At 37.9% G+C, this 11,816-nt stretch overlaps 1 protein-coding gene across 4 annotated transcripts in view; it reads right to left on the bottom strand.

Moving 5' to 3' along the window:
* Positions 1-4,939: 4,939 nt before the first annotated feature.
* Positions 4,940-11,816, bottom strand: part of Phldb2 (pleckstrin homology-like domain, family B, member 2) — a 94,383-nt gene continuing 87,506 nt past the window's right edge. For all 4 annotated transcript variants that reach the window (XM_013028587.1, XM_013028583.1, XM_013028586.1 and 1 more), the window contains 3 exons: positions 10,292-10,511; positions 6,090-6,175; positions 4,940-5,226 (listed from right to left, as the gene is read on the bottom strand). In XM_013028587.1, coding sequence (XP_012884041.1) covers positions 5,086-5,226; positions 6,090-6,175; positions 10,292-10,511 — 447 coding nt within the window. In that variant the 3' untranslated portion in view covers positions 4,940-5,085. The remainder of the gene's footprint in view (positions 5,227-6,089; positions 6,176-10,291; positions 10,512-11,816) is intronic.

Here is an 11,816-nt window from a genome sequence, read left to right as displayed (position 1 = left end):
GCGACGGAGGCGCCGCGGTCGCAGAGCTTCAAGAATGCGCATGCGTCGCCCGCTGGGGGGTGGGGGGGCGGGACTTGCCCAACTGCGTCAGCGTTCCAGGCGCGTGGTAGTGCGCGTGCGCTGCAGCGTGCGCTTGCTGGTTCTGGGGTGATTGAAGCTGTACTTTTCAATGGTTATTAAGTCGTTATACAAAAGAGTAATAGTTCCGTCAGGCACATTATGCGCACAAGGCTTCTTGGTCAATGTCGCCTTTCCTTTCTCCTCAGGGAGGCACCGCCTCCCAGGGCCTGCGTGGAACACCAGGTCATCATCTGGAAGGCTCTCCAGCAGAAGCGGGGATCCAGGCGTGCTCAGTCCCAGCTCCAGGGACTCCCACTTTTAACCTGTCCTGGAGATGCTTCCAAGATCTGACCTTTGTAAGGGCTGACCTTCCTATCTGGAGTGGAATCAGGTGTTCTCTACTCCTCAGTTTGTGTTCTAGTTGCTTCTGTGACCTACTTTTTTTCTTTGTCGGTTGTGGAGCCTGAACTCTTGGTCCTGGGCGCTTTACCACTTGAGCCACAGCACCACTTCTGGCTTTATCTGTTTATATGGTACTGAGAAATCGAACCCAGGGCTTCATGCATGCAAGGCAAGCACTCTACCACTGAGCCACCTTCCCAGTCCGAGTGCCCTACCATTGAATTCTGAGACTATTCTGACTTTTGCTTCTTGCAATATGCAGTAGGTAAATTATACATTATATGAACTTTAGGAGATTATTATACAATCTGTGAATCAAAGAGACCTTTGCTTTCCAAGTGTCAAAGAAAAAAATTACACTTGACTATAAGAATTTAAACATTTCAGTGGCAAAAGTTAATGTAAAACAATTAAGAACCTGGGAAAGCACACAAGACAGCATACATGCATTAATTCTATTCAGCTGGCTCTTAGAAATAAGAAAAAATAATCCCAATAAAATTGACAAGAAGTCTCACTAATTGAAAAGTAAAACATGGACTGGCAAAAATTAAAAAGGGAAACTTCGCCAGGACAATGGAAACTGTCATCCACATATGGCTGCCATTGACATATTGACTTGCAAGTAATCTGGCCATACTGATTCTAAGTTACAGTATGCATTATTTTCCAATGCTGTTTGAACTCATGTCTCCCTGTGTGGTTACAGAAGAACACAGCGTCCTAAGGATATGTATTATCCTCTACTTGCAGCACTATTTTTAGAGGAAAACAGAAGAAAAAATGGAATGACAATACAAAAATAATAGAACACATCGTAATACGAAGGTTTCTTGGGCTTTGCTTCTGATATACTCTGAAGTAATTCTTGGGAGCCTCAAGATTCAAGCAGTAAACCTTATGTAGAATTTTATTCCTACAAAGTTACTACAGTTAGTGGAATGTAATACTTGGTGCAAATCTCTTCATCACTGGGCAATGATGGTTGCCAAGGTTATAGGGGCAAGTTGAACATGGTATCATTTTAGGAAGCACGCATTTGGAGTTGTGTAAATCTGTTCTTCTGGGAACGTTGTAAGAGCAGGAGACATTTCCCCCTCAATGGGAAAAGATTGAATAGACCTCTTTCTTGAGGTGTATAGTGCCTGTTAAAGAAGCTGATGGGTGGGTTACCTCACTCCTAGAACTAGCAAGTCTCCCCTCACTTCTCTATCCTTGCTCTCCAAGAAATTAACTAATAGTCACCCTTCCCTGGAAAAAAAAGGAGCACCTTAATAAAAAAAAAAAAAAAACTATCCAGTCACAGGACCTTTCTTTAGGTGTACAGGAATGTTTGGTAATCTAGAGATTACATTGAAATCCTGTAAAAAAAAAAAACTGATTAAGAACTTATGACTTCTTGGGCAGCTGTGGCTTGTACCTATAACCCTAGTTACACAAGAGCCTGAGATCTGAGTTTGAAACCAGCTGGGACAGTAAAGTCTATGAGACTCTTATCTCCAGTTAACCACCAGAAAATCAGAAGTAGAGCTGTGGCTGAAAGTGGTAGAGCATTAGCCTTGAGCAAAAAAGCTCAGGGACAGCACCCAGGCACTGAGTTCAAGTTCCACCACCACCAACAAAGGAACAAATGACCTTTCAGCAAACCCATAAATTATTTCCTCATTTTTTTTTTTTTTTGGCTGATACTGGGGCTTGGACTTAGGGCTTTTTACTCTCACTTGTTTTTTTTTCACTCATTTGGCTTGTTACCTCTTTTTTTTTTTTTTAAATAAATGGGCCAGAAATTTCAACTAACAGTTCATGAGTAAAAATCATTCCACTCTATTGATGAGATAAACTAAAACACTGTAACCTAGAAGTCAGCAGATGAACAACATTAGGATTGCTTACAAGAAATGTATTCTAACACCAGATAAAGACCATGAACAAAAAATAGGAAATACTTAGTTTTGGCTTGTTACCTCTTAAGCCACACCTCTACTTCTGGCTTTTTTTCTTTTTTTATAGTTAATTGGAGATAAGAGTCTCTTGGACTTTCTTGCTCAGACAGGCTTTCAGCCCTGATCCTCAGGCCTCAGCCTTCTGAGCTAGGATTTCAGGTGTATGCCTGGATTTTCTCTCAAGTCTTAATAGTTTAAAGTGATTTTACTGACAGTGATGGGCAGGCAGTAGATCAATTTGTTTCTTCTCTGGTCACCTGGTGTCCATATTTCTTGCATGAAGACACAAAAGGTTAAGACACATACAGCTGCAGGCAGTTTCTCTTTCTGAAATTTACAGACATGGAATTTAGGGAGACAAGTGGGGTTCCCATATGTAAAGACCTTGATTTCACATTTGCATTATTTCCTCCTTTCTGATAATAACTACATCACTGCAAAAACAAATCCCCCCAAAATGACAAGTGGGTTTTCTTTGTTTTGTTTTTAAGTTCTGAGACTGGGATTTGAACTTGGTATCTGATGCTTTCGCTCATGGCTAGCACTTTTCAGCGAAGCCACACCTCCAACCCCCAGGGTTTTTTTGTTTTGTTTTGTTCATTGTTTGTTGTTTGTTTTTTTAGGGTCTGCCTCATTTCTAAGTAATAGGAATGGTCCCAGAAATAGCTTCTATTTTAAGCCTATCATGATGTGAGCATATGACAACCTGTGTGTGGATTCAATAACTGATTTTCTTGTTGATTAATCCATGTCCCATCCTCTTACAGATATGTAACTTCTAAGGAAGGGAACAGTTTCTCAAATATGAATCAGGTCCAAATTCCATGTATTTTAATCCAAACTCAATATATTTCATACACACACTTAAAAGGTTTATAACATGCAAATCGATTAGAATACCCTTTCAATCCTATAGAAAAAGTACAGTACAGGAAAGTTGTGTCTTTACATCAATCAACAAAATCTTGACATTTCAAATTTGCTTATATCAATACAAGTATTAAGGGTCATCTCTTGCAAAATCAGATTTTAAAAATATCTTCTACAATCATGACTTTTGTCCTTCATTGTTCAAGTAAAATCTTATGTTATCCAGTTGCAAAATCTTATTATTGGTGATGTGTATACATGTATTAAAAACTACACAGCAATTTAAAAAATAGATTGTATCCAGTCAGGCCTCACAACATTTTATAGGCACATCCAATCATTTCACCTTGTAAGGACAGCATCATTATTTTTCACTTTCATTCATCTGCCACATTTTCAGAAAGAGTACATTCATACTTACAAACACACAAAACATGAAATCATGAGTAAGTGACATTTGAAAAACCATTATAAAAAAGAAGACTTTCCGGAAGTCTTTTGTTCAACAGAAATTAATTTAACTCTAAAAAACAAATACTATTTGTAAAGAAATACATAATAAGATGCAATAGATAATATGATGTTTGGTGTTGCTTGCTTTTTATAGGACTACACCATTTCTGAGAACATATATTTTAATGGTTCTGTTCTTTGATGAAAACAGACAAGTGATTTCATAGTATTGTATGTGAGAGTGTGATCAGCAGGTGTGCTTCATAGCAAAGAGAGAAATCAGACAATTGAAAGTACACTAGTTATGTCTGCCTTCTTTCTCAGCACCAGAAATGAAGAAATATTTGGCAAAATTTACACCAAATATTTTAAAATTGCATGTTGTCTAACATGGCTTTCCCTTACTACCCACAGACTTCCCCCTACCACCCTCCCCACACCCACCCCTACCCGCAAATACAAGAAAACAACCCAACCATCTTGAACTCAGGGCCTCACACTCTTGAGTGCTTAGCTTTTTCCATTCATGGTGATCACTTTGTCACTTGAGCTGTACTTCCACATCTGGCTAATTGGAGATAAAAGTCTCCAAGATTTGTCTACCTGGGCTCACTTTGAATAGTGATTTTCAACTATCAGCCTCTTGAGTAAGTAGGCTTACAGTCATGACCCACAAGTGCCTGATTATTCTTATACAGAAGTGGTTTACTACACAGGCATAGTAGCTTATGCTGGAGATGACAGAGCAGAGCTATTTCCTGGGTACTTCATGACATCAGAATACCATTTTAAAATATAGAGCAAAACAGTGCAGTCCATTACTTGAAACTGCTGCTAAACAGAAGTCATGCCAAGTCTTTAGTTTTTGGTGCAGTATTTGAAATTTAAGGCAACATTCCTAAAACATATTTTCCTTCAAGTCCTTATTTAGTTATATTTATAAAATGCTATTTTCTAAGGGGGGGAAACAACAGAAAAAAGGCCACGAATACTGTCAATCTAATGATTTAGGTGTTAACATATTCCCATATTTCCAATTACATATATACAGATATTTTGTAAACTGTTTAGTTGATTTAATCACCACCCATGGATAAAAAATAGGTTATAAGAAATGTTTGTAGAAGTGATGCAGTTTCTCAAAACAGTGTTTCTCATAGGAGCTTCAATTCATTTGCTGTTTATGATTAAGCTTTTTGTTTTCCTTTTTAATAAAAGCCTTCTCAATGCAAAAGAGTTCCGAGTGCATATAGTTAAAAGGATGGGCTCTTGGGTCTTCCACCTGGGATTGAATATGGCTTCACTTTTGTGAGAGTTATTGCAGTCTGCCCTGAAGTAGGACTATTGCTTCATTTTATTACAATAAGAAGTGAGTGTAACCTTCCGCCCCAGTAACAATAACGTCCATCCAAATCCGCATGGCTTCTGGGGATGGAGCCACCATATAATAGATTCTGTCGTGTGTCTTGACACTGAAGGTGAGTAATGGATTAGGACTCTGAAATGCAAAGAGGAAAAGATTGTCTAACAAACATCTTGAAACTAGAACATTAAATAACATACACATGTTAAAGTTTCTTTTTTAATAGTTCTTCACTGTGTTTTTATGTAAGTATTATTTTTGCTCTACTATAAGGCCTATCCCTGGCCCTCAATATTTTTCTCAAGATTGACCATCTTTCTCGCCTTTTAAAACATGAAATCTCACCCAGAGCTCCCTAATTCTCTTACTGGCTAGTCTGTAAAGCATAGTACCTAGACAATAAGAGGTATTGAGTAAATTGTAGCTGTTACTTTTTGCCTTATAATTACCCTCCTATGGGCACTGGAAGATAACATGTGTACTCCTAGCTAATAAAGAGACTGAGATCTGAGAATCTTAGTTTGCCAGCTCACACAGACAAATCCAAGAGAATCATATGTCCAATTTGCCAGCAGAATGCCTAAAGTGAAGGCACGGTTCAAGTGGTAGGGTGCCAGCCTTGAGCAGAAAAAGCCAAAGAAGAATGGGAGGCCTTATGTTCAAGCCTCCAGCACCAGCACACACACACACAAAATGATATTTGAAAGTTCTACTAAATTATGCCCAATTCATAACTACAAAGTAGCTTCTTTTGCAAACACTTGCAGAGTCATTTTGTAGCATCTCTCAAACTTATATATCCAGACTATTTTCTCATTTCACCAGGACTTTTTTTGGTTTCAGAAAAATCAACCACTGGACTTATTTCAATGTTAATTTCCCAGTGCCATTCTGATCTGTGCCAGAACACAACATCTAAATTGCTTAACATCCCCAGCTAATGTTTCCCTAACTTCATTTGCCTTCTAATTGCAGATATTTATGAAACTGATGTTTACCTTATTAGCATTCTTGAGGTGGTCATAATATACTTCTTCAATGGCTTGAAAGTATATCACTCCTTTTAATTTAGCTTCATGCTTGTCTGCAAAAATAGATGAATGTTAAATACTTTATCAGCACTGATAGGCAAGAAAGTGTAATTTCATGCTCATCATCATCATTAAAATACTTATCCACAATTTAAATTATCTAACAGTTAATTTAAAAAACCTAGGCTAATGTATTAGTCCTGTTTTGTTTGTTTTTTTAAAGAAAGAAACTATTTCCAGTTCTAAACCCAAGAGAATAGATGACTTTGTCTAAGACTCTTTGGTGAATTTATAGCAGTCAAAACAAAACCCACAAATGGAGCTAGAGTCAAGGTCAAGTTGTAGAGAGCCAGTTATGAACAAAGCAACAGCATAGGGCCTAGAATTTATGCCTTAGTACAGGCACACAGAAAAAAACTCCACCCAAAAACTTCAGGTTGTCTAATTAACCTTCAAAATACAAATAATATTGGTACCTGTACAAATCATTCCCACACATTCTCCAAGACTGTCTTTTTTGATCTATACTTTATATTTTCCTTACATTTCTTTTCTGTAAAACTTGTGTAGCATGCTTGATTTCCCCCATAAAATTGAAACAGAGTTTTGAACTGCCAATAGTTATGTCTTTAAACATAGTATTTTCTATTTCATTTCCAAAGATTAGTTCACCAAATGAATAAAACATACAAAACAACCAAAACTTTAACCAAGCATTTACTACATGGTGATCCTCTTAGTTCTTGAAATATTTTATGATTTAAAATTTGCAAGGATCGTAATGAATAATCAAAAGGACAGGGAGAGAGCAGCAAAAGAGACTATTGTAACAACAAATGGCAGCCCTTTTTCGAAGGCAACTAGTAAAACAAGAAACATTTGAAGTGCAAATATCCTTTCAATAATTCCACTTCAAAACTTTATTGTATAAGATTATTTATGCAGCCAAGCAATGGTAGCTTAGGCCTGTAATCCTACCAACTTAAGAGGCTGAGATATAAGGATCTTGGTTCAAAGCCAGCCTGGAGGAAAAGTCCAAGAGACTCTTATCTCCAATGAATCACTAAAAAGCCAGAAGTGGAACTATGGCTCAAGTGGAGAGCACTAATCTTGGGCATAAAAGTTCAGAGACACAATAGAATCTGAAACAACTGAGCTGTTTCTGTATATTCTCAGAAGGAAATAATCTTAAACTGGGCATGGTGGTGCAGTCTCAGCACTAAGGAGGCCAAGGCAGGAGGGCTGCAGACCATCCTGGGTTACATACGAAGTCCCAGCTCAGTCTGAATAACCATAAAACCTTGTTTCAAAAAGAACATAAACCAAAATAAAACAATTTTGAGATATAGTTATGCAAAATAGGGTATGAGGAGATTGAATAATTTTGGCCCTAAGCTGTATAAAAGAAAAAGTACATATACTATATGTACACATATTATAACATAATTATTATTATAACAACATAATTATTAATTACATTTATGTAACATAATCATATATTAGAACACATAACATACATATTATTAATATATGTAATGAAAAACATAAAAATCAATACAGAAAATCTGAAAGAATATTTCAGCCCTAATGGGGGAATAAAGTCAGAATTTCTGATAGGAAAGGGATTTGACTTTCATTATATATATTTTCTCATCTTTGAATTTTTTATTTTGTGTAGGTTCTGGGGCTTGAACTCAGGGTCTTAGTGTTGTCTCTAAGCTTCTTTTGCTCAAGTACTCTATCACTTGAACCAGGGCTTCACTTCTAACTTTTTTTGCTAGTTTAGTGGAGGTAAAAGTCTCACAGACTTTCCTGCTCAGTCTGGCTTCCTAGGATTACAGGCCTGAGCTACTAATGCCTGGCTATATTTTGCATTTTTTAAGTGAATTTCCTTAGTTTTTCCCAATAATGTTTAAAAGCTCCTGTGAAAAATAATGGCCAAGAATAATTCCATAGAAGACTTAGTTTGTCTATTTACTTATGTGTTTATTTTTGCCAGTCCTGGGGCTTGAACTCAGGGCCTAGGCACTGTCCCCGGGCTTCTTTTGCTCAAGGCTAGCACTCTACCACTTTAGCCACAGTGCTACTTCCAGCCTTTTCTGTTTATGCTGTACTGAGGAACCAAACCTAGGGTTTCACACATGCTAGGCAAGCCCTCCATCACTCTGCCACCTCCCCAGCCCCAGACTTGGTATATTTAATTGCAATGAACGCAGCATCTCCCTAACTCATTGAACCATGGACCATATTTTTGTGTGTTTGCTTTTGCTTTTCCTTGGGAAACATTGCTTCAATATCATATTCAGGGGATTCCAGCCAGTTTCAGTAACACAGCAGGTCAGTGTATCTATTTTCTGCAGTCATTCATGAGAATACGGTAATACTTTTTATCTCCACACAGGTGCAAACTAAGATCTGGAGATGAAAGTAAATGCCAGTTTCAAGCAGGCAGAAAACTGGAAAACAAAGCTTTTGTTTGCAGAACATTTTGCTGGTTACAAAGCAATCTCAAAGCCTTACAAGAGATCAATGATGCAGTTATGCATTGAGGAGACAATGCTCGCGACAGCATTATCCCTTCCATTTACACACCCACTTCCTGAGCCTCAGCAGGAGACTCTCCTCAAGTTCCCAGTTAATGTATTGGAGGTCAAGGCCAGAGGCCAGGGTCCAGTACCACACAATAGATTTGAGCACAGACAAGGCCATTGACTTTGTAGACAAGCTGAGGGTCAGGGACAGCCTGAGCTGCAATCGGGAGGGCTTTGTGGGGACTCATTTGGCCCTGTGCATGTTGGTATTTAAAGGGGATAGGTGGAGCTTGGGGGTAAGTGCACCCCAATAGGTGATGGCCCTGAGGAGAATCCGTTGGGCAGCATTTATTACCTAGGTCTCTCTGTTTAGTTATGTCACACGTAAATGATTAAAAAGAAAAAGCTGATGGAATATAATTTTCACCTGTTTAAGTGTTAAGATGTGAGTGATCTTTCAGAGTCCAAATCATGGCTTGATATTTAAGATAAAATTTTAAATGAAACCCATCACTGCAAACTTTAATTTGCAAAAGGCATTTCCCTGGGTCAGAAAGACTTAGGCTAGGAAAAGGAAGACCCATGGCGGTATTAGCCACATGGCTGATGGGTAACAAAACGAAGTTCACAGAAAAGAAAGTTACAGAAGTGGGCAACAGGTTGGTCTGAAGGTCTTTAAAACTTTTACTATAACATCTTTGGGTGAGGTGGTCTGCAGGGATGAGCGCAGTGCAACATTTTGTTTCTGTATTTGAAAGAGCAACTGTAGGAAGTGGCGCTGTGGCTCAAGTGGTAGAACGCTAGCTTTGAGCTGAAGAGCTGAGGGACAGCACCCAGGCCCAGAGTTCAGGCCCCAGGACTGACAAAAAAAAAAAAGGGCAACTGTAGTTGACAAACCACAGTTTACTATCAGTGACTATTGTCACTATCAGTGGTTATCAGTCTGGGCAGCTTCGTCATGTGGGATTTAAATAGAACATATAGAAAGAAATAATAAACAGTGAAACTCCTTTTCTGGCCATATTCTGGCCATATTTTAATGTAAAAACATAAATTCAAAATAAGTAAAAATGCAAATTTCTACTTACTACGTATTTGAACTACAGGTTATTTCAGAACTTGAATACACTAATTCATATTTTTTATTTCATCTTATTCATTCTACTTTTTTGATTATATTTAGTTACAAAAAGGGGTTTCAATTCAACATGTCTGTTTATGTGGACAATGCACATTCTGATCAATTTAATTTATCAATTTAATTCATATTGTTTAAACTACCACGATTTTAATTTGGGTAGAAAAGAAATTCCTCATATTAAACTCTATAATCTAAATACAAAACAATGCACGTCTGTGAAGCTAATAGCTCCACTAACTTATGACTTCCAATTATTTATACTGAATGTCTACTGCATATATTTATTTTTAGCTTCTGTTCCTTAGAGTTTTTTTTTCTATTTTTCTTTTGGGGGTGGGATGTTTACTGCATTGCTGCCTAGGCTGGACTCAAGTTGGGCTCACATGATCCTTCTGTCCCAGATTCTTGAGTAAGAAGAACTACAGGTATACTGAATTTTAATTGTACTTGCTTTGTAATAAATTTGAACATACCAGTTCAACATTTTGATCACCTACCTGCATAATATGAAAATGTTCGTTTATTCCGATCAAAAACAAACCAACGTTTTTTCCAAGTTTTAATCTTTCCACCCATTTTGATGAGGAATCCTCGGCAGGTCTTCTCTGTGATTGACACATGGTAACAGGTGTCAATATTGTGGCCAGCAGTCTCCACGTGGCTGCGCAAATCAAAGTCCTCCTTCCGGACAGGCAGATAGCGTGTCAAAGGACGAGCCTGGAAAAGTGCAAAAGGCATGCATGCCATCTAGAGCTTTTAGGTCATAGCTGTTTAGAAACAGGAACTAAATGTCATTCAGGGAGCTCATGATAAATGTCTCAAGACTGAGAAGCAGATAGTAAAATGTCATTTTCTGGACTTCAGAGAGATAGCATTTTAACAAATGCAGGGAACTGAAGCTTAAAGTTGTCTGGGCTGTTCCATGTACACAAGATTCCATTACTGGGAAGTTTCCAAGAATTCTCCCCACTATAACGCAACAACAGCTCTTCTTAAGTAATTCCAGATTCACATGGTTTATTGAACACTGTTGAATAAGAAGAGACCCCATGAGGACCCTGAAAGTTGTAAACATCGGCTTTCTATCAGCTCTTATCATCTTGATAGAAATTGAAGGTAGAGATGAACAATTTGAAAAAAAAAAAAAAAAAGAAGCTAAAGTAAGTGGTAGCATCATAGCTGGATCTAATATCATGAGCTGTTTAGGACTAGAAGCCAAAAGTATGGACTTAGATGTCTTTATTTTATGAATGGGGAGGGCTAAAGTTCATCTAATTTAAAAAGCATGTATCATCACCAAAGGTGATATTTTTAAAATGTGTTTATTTTATACAGTTAAACAACCCTACCGTTTTGTTCTGGGGAAAATGATCTAATCACTTACTGCAAGTCAAACTTATAATCAGTATTAAAACTGCTTTTGTTGTTGTTGGGGTGGTTGTGGGGCTTGAACTCAGGACCTGGGCGCTGTCCCTGAGCCTCTTTGTGCTCAAATCTAGCGTTCTACCACTTGAGCCACAGTGCCACTTCCAGTTTTTGAGTTAATTGGAGATAAGAATCTCATAGGTATCTTTCTTTCTGGGCTGGCTTTGAACCAAGATCCTCAGATCTCTGCCTCCTGAGTAGCTAGGATTATAGCTGTGACCACCAGCATCCAGCTTAAAACTGCTTTTTTGGTTTGGCTTTAGATTCTAAATAGGCATGGGCAACAGTTACCAACACTAAGAATTTGGCAGAGGTTGGGATAATGAATGAATGAACAAATTTTATGTTCCACTTTTACTCACTGTTTTACCTGTGGGACTTGATTGTAAACAGGTGCCCACAGGCTTACTGACACTTCACAACACACAAAGACAGTCCCCAACTTCTATACTGTCAAATAGCCACAAGTAGGAAGAATTATGCAATTATTCCTTTGCCTTTGAGTAGCTAACTCTGATAAAGCTAATGTGAGCTTTAAATTGTGTCATATTGAGCAATATTTTACTTCTGTTGTTTTAAATAAAATGTAATATTTTT

This window comes from Dipodomys ordii, unplaced genomic scaffold (assembly GCF_000151885.1).
Source record: "Dipodomys ordii isolate 6190 unplaced genomic scaffold, Dord_2.0 Scaffold111, whole genome shotgun sequence".
Classification (NCBI taxonomy): domain Eukaryota; kingdom Metazoa; phylum Chordata; class Mammalia; order Rodentia; family Heteromyidae; genus Dipodomys; species Dipodomys ordii.
The sequence above is the reverse complement of the archived record's forward strand: the minus strand, read 5'-3'. Positions and strand labels throughout refer to the sequence as shown.